Source organism: Bombus flavifrons, chromosome 2 (genome assembly GCF_040668555.2).
Source record: "Bombus flavifrons isolate JBK064 chromosome 2, iyBomFlav1_principal, whole genome shotgun sequence".
In the NCBI taxonomy this organism is placed as follows: Eukaryota; Metazoa; Arthropoda; class Insecta; order Hymenoptera; family Apidae; genus Bombus; species Bombus flavifrons.
Window position 1 is genome coordinate 5,678,615 of NC_138443.1, and position 23,398 is coordinate 5,702,012.

General features: G+C 34.5%; 2 protein-coding genes across 17 annotated transcripts in view; one reads left to right on the plus strand and one right to left on the minus strand.

Annotated features, from left to right (window-relative positions):
• The window catches only part of LOC138189667 (uncharacterized), a 143,436-nt gene that overhangs the window by 95,409 nt on the left and 24,629 nt on the right, over positions 1-23,398 (plus strand). For 15 of the 16 annotated variants that reach the window (XM_069131765.1, XM_069131768.1, XM_069131764.1 and 12 more), the window contains one exon: positions 18,916-18,979. The exons of the other annotated variant lie outside the window; for it this stretch is intronic. In XM_069131765.1, the coding sequence (XP_068987866.1) occupies positions 18,916-18,979 (64 nt within the window). The remainder of the gene's footprint in view (positions 1-18,915; positions 18,980-23,398) is intronic. 16 annotated transcript variants of the gene reach the window in all.
• LOC138189682 (caldesmon-like) lies at positions 583-2,252 on the minus strand. Its single transcript, XM_069131800.1, has 2 exons — positions 1,756-2,252; positions 583-1,660 (listed from the first exon to the last, which is right to left on the minus strand). Exon 2 carries the CDS (start codon positions 1,455-1,457, stop codon positions 594-596), a length of 864 nt encoding a protein of 287 aa, XP_068987901.1. The 5' UTR covers positions 1,458-1,660; positions 1,756-2,252; the 3' UTR covers positions 583-593.

Here is a 23,398-nt window from a genome sequence, read left to right on the forward strand (position 1 = left end):
TCCATCAGAAGTTTTATTAATGGAATACAAAATAACTGGTTATAACTCAACTTTTATAACAGAGTTAAAGTGTTAACATACAAAGTTAACTTGGAACAGGAAAGGAATGATTGAAAAGTTAAAAGTTCGGTAAATCACGTTTATTTATAAAAGTTAAAAGTTTCATTCGATCCCTGCTGGTTCTCCGCAAACTTGATCTGCAATTTTATTGCGTTAAAATATAAACTCTTTACAAAAAATATGTTTCAATTTTTAATCGTGTTTAAAACATAATATTAATAGTTGCTGAAATACGTAGATATTTTTCCGTTACCCAAAAGGAATTCGATACTGATAGGTTTAATTTGAGACCATAACGTTGAAGTTTTTCGCGTAACAATTTCTCAGAATGTATTATTTATTATTTATTTATTATTGCTTAGTCCGTGCCTTTCGGCTTTGAACGAACTTTCGGTTTTACATCTCTTATATCTATTTCGCTTCTTATATGTCTACCTCCCGTCTTATCCACTCTATTGTATTGCATTCCCGTAATTATTTTATCTCTAAAAACTAAAATTAAAAACTACAAATTAACAACTAATGACTAAAGATTATTGCAACTTTGGGCTTTTGCCTCCTTGCTGTGCTTCCTTCCTGTCGTTTGCCCTTCTCTTCTCTATTATTGCTTTTAGTTCTGTTAAACCTTCTCCAGTCTCATTTAGTGTTTTTCCTATGTCCTTTGGTCTTCCTGTTATTTCACATTCTTCTATTACATATCTCAGGTCTTCTTCTTTCCTTCTACATAGTCTGCATCTTTTTTCTCCCTCTTCTTTCCAGTATTCCCTTGCTTTGGTCTCGTTTCCACATCTAAATCTTGCCAGTATTCTTTTGTCCTTCCACTTCATCCTCCCTTCTAAGTACTTTGGTAATTTTTCTTTGGCGATATTTCTGTAATGTATATTATATTTGGATTCTCTTATCCTTTTCTCTCTCTCTTCTGCTTCTCTCTTTCTTCTTTCTTCTATAATTCGGTCTGCTGTCATCCTTTCTTGCTCTTCTCTTGCTTCTGTCTGCGTCCCTCCATTTCTCACTTCTTCTAGTCCCTTCTTTCTCTTTCTTGCTCTTTTCCCTTCTTGCACCATTTCCCAGTTTCTCTCTCTTTCTTTTATATACTCCTTTACTAGTTCCTTTTTTGATTCTTTCTCTTTATACCTTGCTGCTCTTTCTAATGCTTTTTCTTTGATTTCTATTAGTTTGCATTCTTCTATCAATATATAATTTGGTGTTGTCATATCTAAACCTAATATCCATTTCACATATCTTCTTTGTATTCTATCTAGTCTTTCTTCCATGTTCCAGCCCCATACCTCTGCTCCAAACAGCGCCACGTTCTCTACCAGTGCTCCAAACATCTTCATTCTCCTCTTATAATCCTGTTTGAATATTCTTTCTCCCACGCTCCATGTTTTCTTCATTGTTATTGTTGCTCTCTTTTTCCTGTCTTGTATGTGTTTCTCGTCACTGCTGTTTTTCTGTAGTATATACCCTAGATATCTTATCTCGTCCGCTTCTTCTAATTCTTACTCTCCCCATTTCCATTTTCTTTGTCTCCTTTTGTTCGTTTTTTTTCGAAAACTGCTACCTTGGTCTTTTCCGTGCTCAGTTCTAATTCGGCTTCCTTTAAAAATTGTTGAATCTCTTTAACATTTCTTTTAGCTCCTCTTCTTTATCCGTCATCAGCATAATATCGTCTGCATATGTTAGTGACCATACCTTTCTTCCTCCTACCACTATGCCCACAGCTTGTCCTTTCCTTAGTTCTTCTTCCAATCCTGCCACGTAGATGTTGAATAACGTCGGGCTCAACGGGCACCCTTGTTTGACTCCCCTCACTGTCCAAAATTCTCTTGTGTTGTGGTTCTTGACTCTCACTACATTCTTTGTTTTGCGTATATCTCTTTAATCCTTCGGGTTAGTTTTTCGCTAATCCCCATTTTCCTCTTTTTCTCCTCCAATTTCTCTCCGTTTAGCCTGTCGAACGCCGCTCTTAATTCCGCAAAGCAGGCATATAATTTCCCTTTTTCTCTACTCAACTGTTTGTCTATGATATGGTTTATCACAAATACTGCGTCGGTTACTCCTCTTCCTTTTCTGAATCCGAATTGGCTCTCTTCCAGTTTGTTTTCAATCTCTGCCTTTAGCCGTTCGTCCAGTATTCCTGCATAGATCTTGTATGCTGTATCCATTAATGATAACTCTTCTCCTCTGTAACTCTTCTACTCTCTTGTCCCCCTTCTTATATATCGAACATATTACTCCTTTTTCCAATCTTCTGGTATCCCCTCCCCATTCCATATTTTCCTTAACAACTCCCATAACGCCTTCCCCATTTCCTTCGGTGCATACTTCCATACCTCATTTTCTAGCCCGTCCTCCTCCATTGCTTTCTTTTCCTTCAAGTTTCTTAGCTGGTAGATCACCTCTTCCTTCTCTATATTATCTTCTCTCTCCTCCATTATTTCCTCTTCCGCTCTATGCCCCTCCGTTTTTCTTCCCTCCTTGTGCTCTGTTCTTTCTAAAATTTCCATAAAATGATCTTTCCACTCTTCTTCGCTTATATCCTCATCTATACCTTCTCTACTTCTATATTTATTTATGTATTTCCACGCTTCTTGTTCTGTTTTGATCTTCTTTATTTTCCCCATTTCTTCTTCTTCGTGTCTTTCCTTTCTTTGTTTGCACCACTGTTTGAATGCCTTTTTTTCCTCTATGAGCGCTTCTCTGCTGCATTTTCCTTTCATAAACTTTGTCATCTTCCTTCTCATCTCTCCTTTCCTTTCTTTCCACTCCTTGTCGTATCACGCTTTCTCTCCCATGCACCATTTCCTTATCTTTACTTTCTTCTTTGGCATTGCTTCGTTCATCTTCTTTTTGATTTCCGTCCACATTTCCTCTACTGTTCTTCCCTTGCAGGTGCAATCTTTACATTCCTCCAGGTACTTTTCTATACTTTCGTTTGTCCATTCCCTTTTCTCCTTCTTTTCTTCCTTCTTTTCCTCATTTTTTGTAATTCCGGCTCCCCTATTTCTGTTTCTAACGGCATGTGGTCCGACTCTGTTCTTTTTCCTACTTTCATGTCGTTTATTTCTTCTGTCGCTTCCTGATTGCCAATCACATAATCTATTACTGAGTTTCCTCTCTCCCCAATATATGTCCACTCCTCCCCTTCTTTATCTCTTCCATTGATTATCATCCAGTCTCCCTCTTCCAGGTACTTTAGCAGAGTTCTTCCTTTCATGTTTATTTTCTTGTCATTTGATCGCCTGTTTTTTTCTTTCCCTAGATCTTCGTTTATCGGCCCTCCCTCTTCTCCCGTTCTTGCGTTCCAGTCTCCGTCTACTCTTTCCTCCATTTCTTTCTATGTCCCTATACGTCTTATCATTGTATACTATTTCTCTTTCCACTATATTATCACTTATTGCTTTGTATTCTATTTCTCTCAGTTCCTTATTTATACCCGTTATTATTCCTCCCTTTGCTTTTCCTTCTTTCCTTACTCTCATTGCTGCCCTGCATTTCCAGTCGAATACTTTGGGTAGTCTATATTTTAGTTTTTCCCAATTGTCTTCCTCTATCCATGTTTCCGTGAGTTCGATCAAGTCGAATGTCTTCAAATATTCCCACACCTCCTTGTCCTTACTTATTAACCCTACTACATTCCAGAAGCACATTTTCATCCGCTTTGTAGTCCCCCCCTTTCCCCTCTTTTCGTTTTTCTTCCTCTCTCTTTCTTTCTTCCTCCAGCCTCTCTTCATTTCGTTCCATCTGTACCATCTGTTTTGTATTTTTAGTTTCTTATACCCTATCCTTACATATTCGCCCTTTTCTCTTCTTACTCTGGCTATCCTTCTTATTTGTTGCTGTACCTCCCTTTCTTTTCTTGTCAGATCGTCATCTATGTATACCCCTTTTTCCAATTTGCTTTTCTCCTTCATTATCCTTATTTTTTCCTCCATTAATTTCGTCGTCGCCACTATTATTGCGTTTTTGCCCCCCCCCCACCCTTATCATATGTGTTCTTTCTACTTCTGCCCCTATTTTCCTTTTTTTCTCTTATGAACTCCTTTACTGTCTCTTCATTGCTTCCTTCGTTCCAGTCTACTCCTTTGATTACTATGTTCCTTCTTCTTTTCTCTCTCTCTCTCTCTGCCCTGTCCTTCTCCTCCTCGATTCTTCTGATTTTGCCCAATAGTTCTTTTCTTCCCTTTCCCACTCTACTTTCTCTCTGGCTCTCTCTCTTTCCCTTCTTTGCCTTTCCTCTTTCATTTCCCTCTTCATTTCCTCCACTTGCTTTTTGAATGTACTTTTTATTTCCTTTATCATTGTCTCGAATCCTCTTTCCATTTTCTCCATTTCTTCCATCATTACCTCCATTCCTTTCTCCCTGGTCGGTGTCTCCTTTTCTGACAAGCTGTATTTATCCAATGTATTTTTTAAATCTGCCTTATCTCCCGCTTTACCCGTGTTCCTTGGTCTTCCTCTGTTTGTCGTCATCTGTCGTTTCCCTACCTTACTTTTTTTGCCGCGCTTCTGACTTCCTAACCTCTTCTCTTCCAGTTTTTCTCATTTGTATCTCTCTCTCGTTCCAGTCTTCTTTTCGCTTTTCTTTCACTTTCTCCTCGTACGTTCACCCTTTATTTTCCCTCCTTCGTGTCATTTTGTGTTTCCTTCTCCTTTTTCCCTTTACACTTCACTTTTTCCACAGAGCTCTCCGTCCGCGTGTTACCCTCGCCCCGAAACAAACTTAAAGTCTTTCTCAGAATGTACTTAAACTATCAATCTATTGCTAAACTATTGTTCTGTCGATGTTATAAGATGTATATGTCTGTTCAAAGTTTTATATTTTTTCGATTGTTGTACGTGAAGATAATGTAAAATCGAAAGTTTGTGCAAATCCTAAAGTTGGGGACTAGATGAAATAAACAAATATAAATAAATATTAACTAACTGAGAAAGAGTGTGTATTTAGATCGATGACAAATTTATTATATATTTATAAATATAAGAACCATGAGGAAGAAATATAATTTTCGATAGAACGTTAGGATTAATATAGTATGATTTCTTGCGTAATATGTACCTTACAGTAAATATTTGTGCGGCTCGCGTTCGATATATTCAACAAATATGTCTTCTTCCTGAAATGTAGTTTAAATATTATCCAACGATATTTAGTAGTTCTTCTATTTATATCGATTAATATTGACTAATATCGATTAATATTGACTTATAGATTGAAAACGCATAACATGGTTGCAACACAGAGTTTCATAGTAGTATGCTGTTAAATGTACAGGCTATTAATTTGCTATCATTGTTTGCCAAAACACGGTTTATTTCTGTTTAACAATTGCCCGTCGCTCGCGTGGCTAACCGATTTTGATTTATCTCGTCGCGTGCGTGTCACTTTTGCATTATTGCGTCGTTAATTTATCAAAATCAGCCTTTAACACACATGGTGTGGCAGCATAATCGAAAGCATTCGTCTATATTATAAATTGCCAAAAATTTAACGATGTTCTAGACAGGTAGATTTGTCGACGAGCGTAGAGTCAATTACTGAAAAACAAAATTCTGAAAACTGAATTTTATAACGTGTGATATTCTTCGTGAGATCGTAAATTTACAGTATTTCAAAGTTAATGTAATAAACAATCCTTTACGTTATCCAGTGTGTTATATCCATCATACTTAGATCGATAACGTAACATAATCGATATAATTGAACTCTGATACAATTAAGACTAAGATAGGAAGGAAATGATGGAAAATTAGCAGAATAAATGAAGTACAATGTAATGAATGAAGAAGAACTATGCCAAATATGTAACATGAAAAAATTAGAATTAACCGAATACATCGTAAAAAACCAATGTATATAGTGAACCCAGAACAAAAATATGCAGGAATAAGAATAGCAGGCAAATTATGAAAGCGAACATTGAAGAAGATGTAAAAATACTCCACAACTTCGTACAAAGTGCAGTGAGAATTAGAACAATTTGCTGAAAATACTAAGACAGTAAAGGTCCATTTACAATAATTGATATTAATCGTGATATTAATTATCGACGTTAATTTCTAGTAATAAAGATAGGAATAAGACTAAAAGGGATAGTACAAATCAGGATTATACCAAAGAAAAAAGATCGTTACTTATATATCTACTCATATACTTTTGTAATATTATTGCAGGAAAGTATCCAAATATGAAATACCATTTTATTTTTCGTATGTTGTTCGTATAAAATTAATCACATCAGAAGAAGACTTTTATGGATATTCAATGATACATTTACACCAAATTAAAGACCACTTTTATGCTTCTCACACTATGAACAATATTCAATATTGAACTAACATTAAGAAGACAGGAGTTGTACCTAACATACAATACCGACGTTAGGTATTTCCATAAAAAAAGCAAAAGAAATCGTGTTCTTTTTATTTTACTTTTCTTTGAGAATAAAATCGTATCTCGGAAGAAGTACATTAAAAAATAGGTCTCTTTTTTCACAAAGCCGAAATAAGGTGGTTCTCGGGACTTAAAAACGATTTATTGCTTTGAGGTACCCCATTTTCTTTTCTCGAACCATTTTTACGGCTCGAACCGTCTCTTTTTCGTTCCACACTTTTCTTTCTTATCAATTTTTCCTTATGCTGGAACAGGACATCTTGCTATCTTATAAATAAAACAAACTATAAAAAGAAGTAATCCAAATATGGAATATTCTAAATTGGACTACTACTGGGCGTCCGCATTTGGAATTTTACAAAGTTAAAAATACGATAATCAATTCTTAAATACTTGCGAGCATCATATCGGCAACAACGAAAAGCATAAATAAATACTGTGAAATAGTAACAAAAACAGACCAAATTTACACATCGTTAAAAGTTTTCGAACGGCAGTAAAGTAGAATGATCCTGCCACGACATTAACGTTCATTACATACACGACATTACATGCCAAAGCGAATGAGGCAGTCTACAGCCGTGTGAGATATTCGATTGTCAGATTTTTAAAAATAGCATTATTCCATATTAGGTATACTATTCCATACTTGGTACTTTCCTCTACTTTTTTACATATTTTTAATCAGCATATTATTTAAGCTTGTAATGACGAAAGTCTAACACAAGAATTTAAAAGAAGATACAAAGAAACTATAGATAAAAGAAAAGATATTTAATAATCAATGATAATTGAGCAACTGTTTAGCATTTCTTAGAAACTTGATGTACAGAAATACAAAGATATCAATTATTTATTAATATACAACTCCCTGGCGATTATTTACTCCTATTCATTTTCGAATTATCCAAATTCAAATATATCTGACAAATTTTCAAACTGAATTTTCTCGAAAACGATACGCCATGGAATAATGTTATATCATATTTTCGACTTGCTTTTTCACGTATAAAACGGAAAATGTTGTGCATCCATTATTTCCTTATAAAACGAAAGAAACTTTTCGGACGACTTATATATGTTACGTCTTAGAAATATTTAAATTGGTTAAAATTCCATAATATTTGTAAGATATTCGAACTCAATATGAATTCTATAACATGAATAATGGAATTTAATTTCACCGCTATAAATACATAGGCTAAAATGTATAATTACATCAAAATATTATATTGCATTTACTTACGTTTTTTCCACAATATTATCTAAATCTAAATCATTCGTATTGTTGAAAATTTGTTAGTCCATCAAATTTATAATCTATGAAATATTTAAAATCTATGACATTTAGCAAACCGTCTCACCGATGAGCAATGTGGCCAGTCAACGTGTCGAACGTTGAGCCATAACGTGATAACGTAAAGCCATTTCTATCAAGATTTCAGGTCGAAAAAAATTGAAGAAACAGAAGGAAAGGAAAAAGGACAGAAAAAAAAGAAAGAAAGATTGCACGCGATAGAAACTTAGTTTACATAATCACGTTGGCACGCGTGGTGCGTTCCATTAATTATGCGCGGCCACAGTCCTCCGGATTACAGACTCTTTTTTGGTTAAACTAACGCCTTGTTGTGCGACGATAAGCATTTTGTAATAGCTGGAACGATCCTTCGAGGGTTGGCCACGGACCAAATTCTCATGGACGGTCACGAACAGATATGACCGACCGCGAATTTATTATTCTATACGCGACAGTTTGATGTACGACATCGAGATCGAATTAAACCGATGCGATGTGTCTCGATCTCGCAACCATTCCGTGAAGATATTCGTGCTATAGATCGTATAGCTTAGAATTTAGAATGAAGAAACAAAAGGAGATCGTGATGGGTTGTCGTGTTGCACATACAAAATGTTCCACGCAACTAATAGTTGTAATAGTAAAGATGTAATAGTATTTGTTATAGTAATTGTAGGTCTAATTCTTTATGAATCAATCTCTTCTTTGCTCGTGAAAGAGAAAGTAGCATTCCTGATCTTTATAACAGTAATTAGAGAGATTACAGTAATTATACATACATAGTAATGAAATTAAATATTAAAGCGCAATAAGTAGACTACGGATTTTTATGAGATATGGTATGTTCTGAATAGAAGAAAGTTGAAAACATTTACTTTATTTGACTATAGAAAGTACATAGCTTCAGTTTAAGTGTTAAAATTTCGGCTGCGTATAGGGGACAGGACAAATTAAGAAAAATAGTTCTTTAGAGATTCGCTCGTTTTTGTTCCATTTTGCAGAAAACACGTAGAAGAAAATAAAAATGTTCTCGTTTGTTTTTAATTATTTAGCTACAGTTATTTATTCTGAGAGACCGAATCGCAGTCGTATTCAACCGACAGACCGAATCGTAGCTGCAGTGCAGCAAATATCACCAAGGCAATATCATCTAGCTGCGATTATAGCGGTCAATGTTAGACGTAACGCTTGTATTGCTGCAAGAGGCCAGCATTGTGGACAGTGTCTTCGTAAAATATATACAGATGGTAACAAGAATAAATGAATGTCAATAAAGAAGTAAAAAACGGAAACTTTTGTGTTTCCTCCTTCGCGATTTTCTTCAATTTGGAGCAAAATTGAGCAAATCTCTAAAGAACTGTCTTTCTTAATTTATCGGTCCCATGCACGCTTCCGAAGTTTTGACATTTAAATTGGGGGCACACTGTATGTATGTATACATATTTATCGTAATTCCAACCCCCGGAGAGCCGTGGAAGGGACTTGATTTACAAAAAACCCTACAATCACTCATACCTCCCCACATCACAATCATACCTCGCTCCGTATGTCGGACTAACTTTAAAATTAAATTATCTGCAATGCGCACAGTTCTTTCTTTGATCATCTTTATTTCTCTCTAACTACCTTACATTTATTCTTGTCACCTAACGTTGTACTACGTCCAACCTGCCTGTACTCTCGTTATACTAATATTAACATCTAAATATAATTACAAGACGGGCTACAAAAACTATTTGCACGCTATTGTATTTATTATAGCATTTAAATACCGATTACTTGAGTCCAAGTATACGAAACTTCGCGTCATTCGGTAACGCGTTTACATGATCACGAAAATTTGATGCTACGAAAGTGAAATATAGAAGTTCATGAAACATTTGAAAGAAACATTTTATTAAAAAATGGGAGTATACGCCGACGCTTATCGTAGCCACCGCAGATGAGACGAAAAAATGTAACTTTACCAAGTGAAGAAATGCTAATAGTCCGGCTGGAAATTTTATTTTCGATGTTCTTCTGGTCTTTCGTCGCCATTTTTATTTTTACTGCCACAATTTCCGTTAGCAAAAACTACCGATGTTGAACAATAGTTATGAAGTCTCCTTTTAATATGCAATCTTCGTAATAACTACATCCGGCATTGCAACACAGAGCTTTCATGTAAGTATCTGCTTTAGAAGATAAAGTATCGCGTAGCTATGAATTTTAACGAGTAATATATATGCTACGATGAACATTTCCATGATAATAAGAATTAATAGAATACCGTAATTAACGTTCTCCGAGTACTGATTTGATCAAGACGAATTACGTATTTAAAATCACTGGCTAATTACATTTTCTGTTTCCGACGATGAAAAATATATAAAGAATAAAGGAGACAGGGACGAGAAACACGCACTTTTGTGTGATTTTCCATTTTATAACACATTTTTTTGATGGGAACCAGGACTGCAAAAGTATCAAAGCACAAAGATTGTAATGTCCAAAATGCTGTCCATAAGGTAGTAGTAAATATTTGGTGTACTGATTAAAAACAGGGAATGTTCATTTTGTACTGGAACAAAATACAGATAGAAATGATGAATACTTTATTAATCATACACATGTCGTGAAAGTAGATGTCGACTTTAATTCAAGATACATAAATATGATAATTAGACAACAAATTAACATATGTGAATGATTCATTTAAATTCCGAAAATCCCTTGCATCTTCTGTTTTAGTGCATCATTTTTCATTCTTATTACAAATAAATTAAGTCACTTCCTCTTCCCACATTTGCAAGGAATAAAATCAACTAGAACCTGGATCAAACTTCAGTCGTCTTTATTAATTTTTAATCTCATGCTTGCTGAGGTTTCTAGATAACTCAATTAGCATTGAAATTGCCAATCTGCGATATACCAAATTAAACATACTATACACAAATGACTGCAACTAGTGCGATGCGATGACAATTAATGGATATATTTAAAAGTAATAGATAATTATAATAATAAAAAATCTAAAATTGTATCGACGAGATTTGTAGTTTCGGTATTAATAATTCCTCGACCGTCCTTTCGACGTTTCGTATCGTTTGAAGGTTCATGACTGCAAGCGTACGGCGCATTGCACAACTATGCGAATAAGCTGCTTTCCATTTATAAGTTCGCAACATTAGCAACATATTGCGATTGTACCAGAGATTGCATAACATATACCAGGCAGCTAGGAAATTCTGTTTGTCGAGTGCAGACGTGGGAACTTAAAGAATATGATATTCAGAAACCAGTGGATAGAATTAGGAATAAAGGAACTATCAGCTGCGTGAGCGTGACCTGTTTAAATAATAGCAATTTACTATATGAACTGTTACTATTGACAAAATATCTATAGGGTATCTCATTTTCATTGATCCACGCAAACATTTCCTAAACGGATATTCGAAACAGCGTTTCAAAGAAAACTCACTTTGTTTCGAAAGGGACATGTCATGATGGCCAGAAATCTTATCTAGATGAACGTGCCTTCGAGATTTTAACGTGGTCTTTATGGTTCCATAAAAAAAGAACAAAGACCTTCTTTTCAAAGAATTCTTTATGCACCACTCAATGCATATTTCAATTCTCTATAAAAAAGTATTATGGTAGTTGGTTCAAAAAATGATTACTTTGAAATATATTTTAACTTTAATCTTGTGCAACTTATCGTATGAAAGATAACGTAGCGTCCTTACGTTTATGTTTCTCTTGTCTTTCATACACTCAGTTTCACGAAATCAACGTTGAAATATCTTTTAAACTAAGCATTTCCAGATACAAGTATCTTATCTACTTGTTTGTAGAGAATGAAAAAGTACATCGAATGGTGTATAAAAAAATGTATAAATCCATGTAAAAAAAATAAAGCTCGCATTGAGATCTCGAAAACTCGCCTTCACCTAAACGAACCTGGTGGTCGTTGTAAGAATATTCTTGAAATAGAACAAGTTTTGTATAAAATACTTTTCCGAACAACGTGTACTTTAACAGATATTTACGTGAATCGATGAAAATGAGAGATTTATAATCATGTTGCTAAAAATGAATATAAATTATCAGCACGAATTTACCATTTTTCTTCTGTTCCATTTTGCCATAACATATTATATACACGCGCTTAATCGAGGAATTGAAACAATAAATGATGGTAAATGTCGGAAGCGAAGATTTCCAATAGAAACAAAGAACACATTTCTATTTGACTCATTAGGATCGACGAATGTTATTGTTTTTATTATTTTTACCAACTAGTTCTTTTGTTAATTATCTGCGCGTTTTTCACTTTTGATAATAGCATATTGTTTCTCAATGATTAGTTGTAAATTATAAGTGGACTATACTTGAGATTATTTGATAGATAATAGACATTTATAATAAGTGAAGAGTTAGACGATAGACAGTAGATATGGGTAGTAAAATAAGGTTAAGATAAGATTGTGTGTGCGAGTAGGTGGATATGTGTATAGATGATTAAGTGGGAGTACAAGGCAATGGGAGAAATGATTGTGAACCGAGTTCCTTTTATGACTGGCAGGCTGAAAATAAACTATACTACCACTTAAGATATTTGTAGGGTAGATTGCTTCTTTTTACAATTTCTTTGAAATTTTGACGATACGTCATCTATACGTGATTTGATTGTTAGAGAGCCTAGTCTTATCGAAATGGAGATATTCACCATCAGAGTAGCAAGATTTAACACGTATTCCTTATAATAAGCCGCTGCGAGCATAACTTTTTGATTAATTACAAACAAAATATCGTTCTTATAAAGTTGTTAAAAAACTAATATGTAGCTAAGAATGGTGGTCAGAAGAATTTTTTTTTAAAGAAAAATTTAGCTCTCACCTTATTGTTTTCGAATAAATTTATTGTGAAGTACGTGTAATATCGGTAAATTCGGTGTCCAAAATACTACATGTTCTAATGTGAAACTATCGTCGTATTCGTTTCTCAATTGTTTGTTGGTGTACGCGCGTAGAAAGTACAGACAATGAAGAAATTTCCTCCTAGATGTAGAATCTCAGACGCCCGTGAAGAATAGAGTGTTTCGAGTGTCAGCGTCTTTTACTTTTGCGGGATATTGTCGCGCTATAAATACCTTCAGTGAGATATCAAGAAACTCTGCAATTTGTAGTGTTAATTCTATCACTTTTACCATATATCACTTGTTAGCTGTTCACTTTCGCCATTTAATCCTTTTATAGATTTAGAAGAAGAATAAGCGATGAAAAATTATTTTGAATTACTTGAATTTATACATTTATAACATATTTCATTTTCTCAAGCACAGCTAAAATAAATCACTGCAGCACTTAGAATTTTGTTCACCGTAAGAGCAATTTTTAGTCACCCTTCAGATTAGTCAAATTCCCTACTAAAGAGATTGCTTTTTATTTTTTTAATCACTCATATCGTTTATCGTTTCAACCTCTCAATTTTGACGATTCGTTCACTTGCTATACTTCATTTTCGAATTAAATTGATATTTCTCTGATAACTCTGGCAGCATGAGTTTACTTCTACGGCAAAGTACAAGCGGAAGAATGTTGCGAGAGATTTCCTCCAAGTTTCCACGGCTTTCCATCCAATTGTTGTTGCATTCGACGAATGAATGGTTCCTTTTTCGTGTTCTCTGACAGCCTTCCCTTGAGAACCGGACCAAATCCTTGCAAAAGATTCTGCGGTTACTTTTAACCTTTACCTTCGATCAAAGGCGATGCAACGATCCTTTGATCATAAAGCAGAATTAGTTTTTCGTAATCAACGTCGAAGCCGAAGAATATTTCGAAACGATGTCACTATACCGCGCGTATACCATTTATTTCTCTTAGACCCTTGAAAACGAAAATCATTACTCCGTACATTTAGTTGGTTAAGTAGTTATTTGAAAATAAATCTAATTTAATCTTATTTAATATCGAAATAATGGTTACTGAAGATGGTCTATACAAGGAGTCTCGGATAAAGCGAAACATCTGGAGAAGGAAGAAAACGCAGACAGCCAGAGGCTAATAGCAAGAGCAAGATGCGGAAATGTTGAGGAAATGGTTACTGGTTGAAAGAGGAAAAAGGAAAATGTGCTTTATGTAGTTTAGAGATAGGCAGCTTAAAACATTAATCAGAAGATTGCTGTGGATTAGAGGACTAAGAGAGAAAGATATAGTAGAAGATAAAATATGCAAAGCGATGATAAACTGGTTAAGAGTTTCGGGAAAAAAGCGTAAAGATACAGGTAATGAACTAATTGTGAGTCAAACGTAGCTATGTATTAGTAGTGTAGTATTAGGTTGTCCGAAAAGTTTCTTTCGTTTTATAAGGAGATAATAGACGCACAATGTTTTTTGTTTCATATTAGTTTATTCAATTATGCACGAACATAATAATAGAAATAGAACGAAATGAATCATACCTAATTCAATAAAATAATATAAAACAGGAATTGTTGTTCGTCTATTATCACCTTATGAAACGAAAGAAACCTTTCGGACAACCTAATACATAGATTAAGTATTGGATAATGTATATAGGTTGAGAGAAACAAAGATATATATGTTTTATTAATTTATTAATTTTTATTATAATTTTTAGATATAAGAGGAAATATGTGTGTTTGGGATGGAAGTGTGGATGGGTGTGGGTCTTTGGATACGCTGATGGATGCTCTAAGAAATATAAGAGAATGAGTGGGAGTTAGAATGTGTAAGCCAAGTACCTTTTCCGGACTATAAAGCCGAAAAATACACGAATATCTCGTCCATCTTGAGCATCTTAGACGTTTCTTCTTTATTTTAATAATATGTAATTCTAATCCCTGGAGGTCACAGAATACAACTTGGTTTGCATAATATACTAAATCACCCAACAGCCTTCCATCCCATATCATATCTCAGTGACCTCACGCTTCTACTTCGTATGCTGCATATATCCCTATTCTTTGGGCGTTGCTTTAGTCGTCGATGTCTATTCTCATTGCTAACATCATTCTATTTATATGTAAACTTATGTCTAAACCTACTTATTACATCCTGATAGTGCAAACTGCCCTAAACTAATCTACTCCGACCTACAAACTATTTCCTGTCTTCCTTCATGAGCATCTTAAATATCGCATTTGTATTTTATAATAGAAAAGATCATGGAAGGAAAATATTGCTTGTTTAAGGGAACAAATATTATAAATAGTCTGCAGATGTTTATGCAATGTTTTTAGTTTTACGAATATAAATCGCTACTCGCATTAGAAAAACTCTGATGAACTAAAAACTGAAGATTCGTTAAGCACGGAATACAAAAGTAGCTTTTTACTACGCAAAAAGGTAAAGACATTAGATTTATACGTATATGGGTTCATAGTTCATGGCGTTCATTGAATAGTTAAACGTCGACAGATAAGTAGGTCTATAATACACGGTGAATAACTCGTTTAGGAGTTTATACCTCCGAAAAAGTTAACCTGCGAATTTTTTCAAATTACCCTCTTATTATATCGTAAGATTGAATTAACATACCAGGAAATATGTCAACTTGGTATTACGACTTAAAAAACCGTGGAGAATCTTAACTAGTCTCAACGAGTCCTTGTTTGTCTGATTAGAATTCTAAAAATTCGATATCGTTCATTACGACGATTCAAAAGATCGGAAGTCGTTGTCCGAATAGCTTTGCTTAAATTTTAACTCATTCCTATGGACAATCACGAATTAATGAGGCCAATAAAAGGCTACGTGTCTAGAATCACTCGTGTCGAACATCTCGTTCAGTTCACAACGTATTTCAATTAAGTTTCATAGTTCCATGTGTCGTGCTAATAATTCGAGTAATTAGAGTATTCCCAATTTAATAACTAACAACACCAAAATTAAACCAATCTTCAACGCTTTACTCTTTTTTAATTTAACACTTTCACAAGCCTCTAATAAGTCTCATCGAGTCTTAGGATCTTTAGAGAAAATCTTTAATGCATATCGGTACTTGCCATTGATAACGACACAACTCGAAAAATGCAAATTTCAGAAGAGAGGCTTTTTAAAATTTGCAAAGAAATCTTCTTGTGTCACTTCAAACACATTCTAAGGCTGACTTAATACAAGATAATACAAGGTAACGCTATTCTCGAAAGCGGTAGAACCTTCCATTCGTAAGGTCAGAGAGCAACAGCGTTGTTGAAAAACCAAAGCCAGATTGATAATGACGTAAGTAATGATTTTGCCCTCTGACGCAAAACTGATTATATTTAACTAGGAATTATAAATATAGCGTTTTACACAATGAAAATAGAGACATAGCGTAGACCATTGTAATTGGATAAAAGGAAAATTGAAATTCTTTCAGTCGTGTCACTTTAGTCTATGCCAAGCGGCGATATGCATTAAAGATTTCTGCTCGCAATTTTCGCTGGCTAAGTTCGAGAATGGAAAAATATAAAAATCATAATATTTCCATAGTGTTCGGGGATTCGAGGGATCCTTTCCGTAACACTGGTGATTTCAAGCATTCCATTAACCTTTTTCCCCTTCGATTCTAAAGATTCGGATTTTCTTTTCCTTCCGATTACGAAGTCCTCTATCATAAGCGTATAAATAAGAAAGCAACGATCTTAACCACGCTTCCAATTTTTCCAAGAGTTTTCCATGTTTCCCTTCTGAAAACGTATCCAACGTGTGTCGACTACGTAACGAGTGTTTCATCGAGCGTGCGCGAAAGATTTCGAGATCCGACTATGTAGTCCACAGGTCCACAGAATTCACGAATTCTGCCAAGTTCTTCTACGTGGCCGGCGTAATGAGCACTTCCTGTCGTTCCTTCGAGGATTCTTCTGTTTCGCAGGCCTATCACGGAGTTGGTAATCGTCCCTGCATCAGAACGGTAGCCTAGGTGCCTCGAAATCCAGGTCGCCCCATTTTGCAATTGGCAATCGGCCTGATCCGCTGGCGAGAAGACTGCCAGCAAGTTCCAGTCGTCGAGTACTGCCAGGTCGCTGTATCTATCGGTCGCCGGGTCACATCTTCTACCGTTCTTTTTTTTTTTTTTTTTGTTTTTTAAACAAATTACAAACTTATCGTATTCTCATTTTCGTGCCACTTTTATATCGCTCTTCGATAAATTTTCTATCATTTCTGGAAACTTGTGATGTCTTTCGTCGGATGTATGCGTTCTTTAGTTATCCGTGTATTTTACGTTTCTGTTTAGATTTGTTATTGAAGCTTAGGCGCCGAGAGAATATAAGTAGTAAGAGCATAAAGAATAAGGAACACAAGGGGCACCATATAAGGTCAAGTTGAAGTTGTTGGTTTTAAGTCAGTTGGTGTTAAGTACAGGAGATGTCTGATGGTTGGAAAAGAAGACGATAAGTGTAAACCCAAGAATAAAATGTAACTGCAAATCCGTTTTAAACCAGAAAAGGGACTATGAAAAATAAATAACGAATGAAAGATAGCTGTCAATAAATTGCGGACATTTATGTAAACTATTATTTGCACAAACACTATTAGAGGAATGGAACCTGGACGGAAATTTATTTTATTTATTAAATATTATAATAATCCCTGGTTCAGATATTTTAGATATTTCTGCATTTTATGTGCACTCTGTGGCGTATCTGCACCTTTAAATTTTCCATAAATACATAAAAATTCGCAGTCTAGTTACCATGATTCGCTTCGTGTATTATTTTAAATCAGTAGAATAAATCGAAGCGTGTTTTTCTTTCTTTTTTATTGTGTGCTTCCAATTTAATTTTAATTTTTGTAATTGAACTTTAATAAAGAATCTATATTAAAACATTTTTTCCCTATATTAAATTTTTTTCAGAATTTTTTCATAATTCGCGATAGATAAGCTTCAACGTTCTGAAGCTCTTATCGGACTCGTTCGTCTTCTTTTCTTGTTCCTTGTCGACATTCGCGTCGTATCTTCTCTTCCTGTTTTCGTTCGTTATTATTCTCCCACAGCCGAACCCACCTCGTATTTTCGACATCCAGGACAGTCTTCAATTCCTCTGTTTTCCAAAGAAAATTCATCGAAGTCTATTTTTCACAAGGACGGAAGGAAGTCGGGCGAGGAAAGAAGAAAGAATTGATTCAAACGCGCGGGAAGTTCGCGGAGTTCAGCTTCGGGGATGGGGTTGCAGGTTGTCGAAGTAGCGGAAGTCCATGGCGCAGGAACACTGTCCGAAGGTGTTCGCGTTAAAAGTTCTTTTTGTTCTTTTCGAATGAGATAGGTGGAACACTAGCAACTAAACTTAGATTTATTGGTTTCTGTGAAATTGGAATTGCAATAAAGAAAAAGATTCTTAGTTCTGCGACATACAGGAAATGTAAAATTGGTAGTTCTTATTGATCTTGAAATTGAATTGAAAAACTATTGTACTGTATTTCTTCAAGTATAATATTTTATCATTTCAAGAGAACGAATGTTCATTTAGCAAAAAAAAATTTAGCAAAAAGAAGAAAGATAGTTTTACAAATTTTATCAGAATCGCCACGGTACAGATGCTAGGTGAGGCAAATCTCTATTTAGATTCCATTTCCTTAATCGTACTCATAAAAGCGCAAATTTGTATAAATGGTACACGTTCTACGTGTAAAAGAAAAAGAACATGTTTTTAATTATCCTGATCTGATCGCTAAGTATTCTACTATGGCGAAATGGAATTAACTCCCTGGTGAGGTTCTCAACTAACTCCACGAAAGATTTAAATCTAGACTTGTAATCTTAAGACTCGACCTAATTCGAAATTATTGATGTAAGACGGATTAGTGTCATGCGTTACTTGAGCGAAATTATAACAGTGTCTACTATATCGCGCGAGATATTTCGGGATCTTGCAGTAACAGTGTTAAATAATCGAACGCGTTACGAATATAATTTCTAATTTCTGTTACTTTGAAATTAATTTTAAAATGGATTTTACGTCCTTAATCTACGTCCATTTTATTCGCAATGAGAAATGCAATCTATTATTCTCGTGTTTACAAATGCAGAAAGTAAACACACCACCCTTTTTTACCTCGGATATAATAAAAATTATTTTTAATCTCGTATTAATGTCGCCACTTAATTTATTCACTTTCCACACTCATATTTGTCAGAAGAATAAAACGTTACGTAAATTCTTTTATCGTTACAGAGGAGAAGTGCGGAGATAACGGTGGACAGTGGGGAGCAGAATGCCGTGTTCATCCGCATTTCCGGTGAGTGTAACTCGTGCTGCATTAAAAATTTAAATGAGCGTTGACTTATTTACCTTTTTTAAACCGTTGTCTTTTCATTTACATAATGAATTTGGAAATGATGTTATACAAATGCAACATCCAGTCGAGTCACAGTATTTTAAATATTCTTTCCCTTACTCATAAATATATATACGATGTTTAAAAATACCATTGCTACAAATAGAAGTAATACAAATGTTATAAATATTGCAAGTGTCGCGTGTATATTTTTCTTTCTTCGTTTTTAAAATTACGAATACTTGTACGAAAATAATATCGAGAAGTTTCATTCTCAATTATGTACAACGAACGTAAATACTTTGTCCGACTAAAGCGCTTATCTCGTTTACCTTATCATCGCTGTTTTCCTCTTACTCCTACGTCTCTGTACATAGAATCAAATATCAATTTATTATCACATTACGCAAAAAGTACGCCGATTATCGAAATCTTGGATGCATATTACAATAATTCATCACGGAATACATAATTATAAGAGCATATTCAGAAATTGATTTTATAACTTTCGATTAATTCAGATAATTAAAGAGCTATTCGTATTACGATCGCTTCTCGAGATTTTCCCTCTTTCCGATTATCGCATCCTTATAATCTATAAAATTTACCATACGTGCCTCCAAATTATGGATATTATATCGCAGTAATTCACTTAGACACAGAAAAGTTATTTCACGAAAAACGCCCTTTCCCGATTTAATATTTTCCGATCTACAAAAAGGACATATCCACAAAAATGTCTAAAGAAATTTTAACTTTCACGAAATGTCAACAGGGAATTTTTGTCGATCTTCATATTGTCGCTTTCGAACAAACATGTATTTTTTTATATCTATCTTTTGTAGTACGTAATATAATACTATATATATATATATATATATATATATATATATATATATATATATATATTCGCGTCCAAAATTAATAACGCGTTAGTTTTGATTACATAAGTTAAGATGTCTATGTGAATAGAATTCATGCTGTAAAATTACATAATATTATTGAAAATTAAATTTTAATGCAGAAAGTGCCAGTTTATAAGTATTTCTTCCATTATCGATACAATCTGGTATTAAATTAAGTTACGAACGTAATCTTTTTCACATATTTGTTCTCTATCCGATAAATATTTGTAAAGACTCTTATATCTGTTTTTATTGCTTTGTATTTACTTACGTGTGCGTTCAATCGTGTTTGACGGGGTATTGCACATATGTAATTACTTTCAACGTTGTAATCCATCATAATGAAACGTGAAGAAACCCGATATTCGAAAAGGGACATCCAGAGTCATCTTTTTACAGCTTTGTCATTTTTTACTGGAAATAAAGTAATCATATTTCTCGACATAATTTTATTCTACATTAAAAGGTGAAATCTGTACAGTGCCGATTTTACAGGCTTTTCATAAATACCGCGATTCTATAAACGAGAGAAAGCTTTAACTTTGAACATCTCGAAATATAATTTTGACAGATACGTGAATAATATTCCAAATAACTTCTCGTTTGCTTCTGTTAAACGATCGAAAAATTTAATATTTCTTTGCTTCCAAAAAAATATCATACTATCAGAATCTTTCTAATCAAATGCCAATGTTTCTTTTAACGCTTTTACTCCCAAATTGTTCTCATGAAAATTGGAAAAACGTTCGCGCCTTAGTTTGCGTACGAGTCGAATTACTATGCAACAAAAAGAAAGAGAAAAGGAATTTAACACAATTGCGATTCATTGTTCCACTAGACAATACCAGCGTACTCTCTTGAAATAAATGAGAAACCAGCGTTTTACGAAGAATAAAATTCAAATGGTTCACGAGGAAATAGCAAGCATTGCGCTACTGAAGCAACGTGAAACAACAACAACAAAAATAAATCAAGTCCTTTGCCGCAGTGGGATTTGGTCGAACCATTGCCCATTGTCCACTTTTTTCCCGTCCCTATGGTAGTGAATCTGTTTGTAACCATAAATTCAATTCGAATTGTTCGCAAGAACGCTGAAACAGAATCGCATCGTGTAAATGAAGCTAGAAACAAACTACTGAAACGCGAAATTATCATCATACTAAGAAACCACGCAGCGCAATAAATCATCGTCGCTGTAAGTGCTAGCTTTTCGTATAGCTTACTCGGACGATTTAGCTTATTCGAAGGAAATTTGGAATTTTAGTTTTCCAACACCGTAGAACTCCATTTATCTGAACTACGTCTATCGAAACGAAATTTTGGTTATCGCCTGATTAATTGAACTTTTACCGATTAAATTTGCTTGTCCGTGAGTTCCTATCGTTTGAACGGAAAATAACAGATAGCCAGAGATATCGACGAGTTTCTATTATATGAACTTCAATTATATAAACTATCTGTTCGCCGATATCTGTTCGGATAAATGCAGTTCTACTGTAATTACAATAGTAAATACGTATGGATTATTCTACAATTACGCTTCATAGCTATCTCCTACTTACAGTAGATAGCGAGTTTCGTTGGAATCAATTTTACAAAAAGAAGTCACAGAGAATCTCCTAAAATTATGAATCTGTAAAATCCCTATGAAAAATTACGAATCGATTATTTTGACTGTTCTATAGATCTTTGCCGATAAATAAAGAAACTTGCTCGAAACAAGGATACGAAAGGATAAGAAAAAGTATAAGGAGTAATCAACGCTAGTTAAGATTCGTGCTGAAGTGTCATTCGATCGATTTGCTCGGTAATAAACCGGTTGATCGATAAAGAAAACATCGATCGAAATAGACAAACATGCGAAGAACGCTGGTTAATGAACGATACAAGGAATCATGGCACCGCACTATTAATCTTTTAATTGGTCGTTAGAGCCGAAGGGAATAATTGAAACAATTAAACGGGGAATTCTAACTTACGATTGAGTTTTCTCAAGACGTCCGATTCGATTAGAAAAAGGTTTACGAGATAGAAAACGGGAATGACGATCGGGAAGTATTGTGTGTTTCCCACGACAGTGTCGATAAACGATAATGGACCCTTGTGTTTGCCATATTTGTCTTGTCTAACGAAACGTTCCTGTCCGATTGACTGTGTGTTTACCGATCCTGGACTTAACAGATAGCCGCTCATTGAATGCGTCAGTAAATCGTTAACCTTCGATTTCACGATGGGACTTCTCTGTCCGCACCTTTCTTTACTCCTTGTCTCCTTTGTTTTCTCTCTTTTTCTACCTTTTCAATTTGGACGCATTTTACGCCAATAAAATTGCGTACAGTGGCTACAAAAATCATCGTACGAGGGTCGTCCAGATATTAATAGTCGTCGGTTTTGAAATAACAACGATACAAATGCATTTTAAAAACTTCTTTTTATTTGCAACTTTAGTATATGTACTAAGTTAATTTTCAATATAATCAGCAGCCCTATTTCAATGCTTATCGTAACGATAAATACGAGTTTTTGTATACGTCATACACTTTCTTCGTCATTCACTTCCGCCGTTTACACGTAAGCATCGTCTTGTACAGTCCCGTAAATCATCATTTCTTGCGAGAAATGTTATCGTTGATTCTATAAGTACATTCAATCTCGGTCTAGTCTACACTGTAGAAAATCTACTTTCTGGACAACCGTTTATTATATCAACTACATGTATATCAGTTATTACAAAATTACAATTGCCATTAGATTTATATCAATTATGCTCAAGTATTCGTACATTAAATTTCGCATCATTTGCAGGTATTTTCATATGGTAACTAAAATTTCATATTAAAGTTCATAAATAATTATCAAATAAAATTTCATGTTATAAAAGTGGAAATGAAATGACGTCCTTGTTGCGAAATTACTTAGAAATACTTCTTGCGGTCACTGTACTCGCATGAGGAAATGGAAATTTGGTGCGAATGTTTCTATTAGTAAGTAATTGAGTTTCGAATGTCGATTCAGATATACATATTTATCATCGACGCAGATGGTTGTGAAAATCACGTCCGACCATCAGTGAGTTTTGCATGGTAATAGTATGTCGATTATAGGAAATCTTTCTGAAAGAAGCAGTCCAGTGAGGTATTACGAAAAAGGATTTTCTTCTAGCGCACATAATGCTTGCAAATTATGAAAATCTTGTATGAAAAAATTGTTCAAACTGTCATTAGAAAAGATCTTGTGAAGCTTGTATTTGAGAAACCTGAATGTTTAAAAGTTTAAATGTGCTCGTCCTTTTGTACAAAGCAAGCAAATATAGGCGAATTAACGAGCAAATCAGTGAGAGTCTTACTCATTGATCACATCTAATACCATGTCTGGTTTGGTGGAAGTAAACGACTTAAAATTACGTGATCTTTAGGACGATACTATACGTACACAGGTCTAAGATAATATAACATAAAAATGATAAATTCGCGAT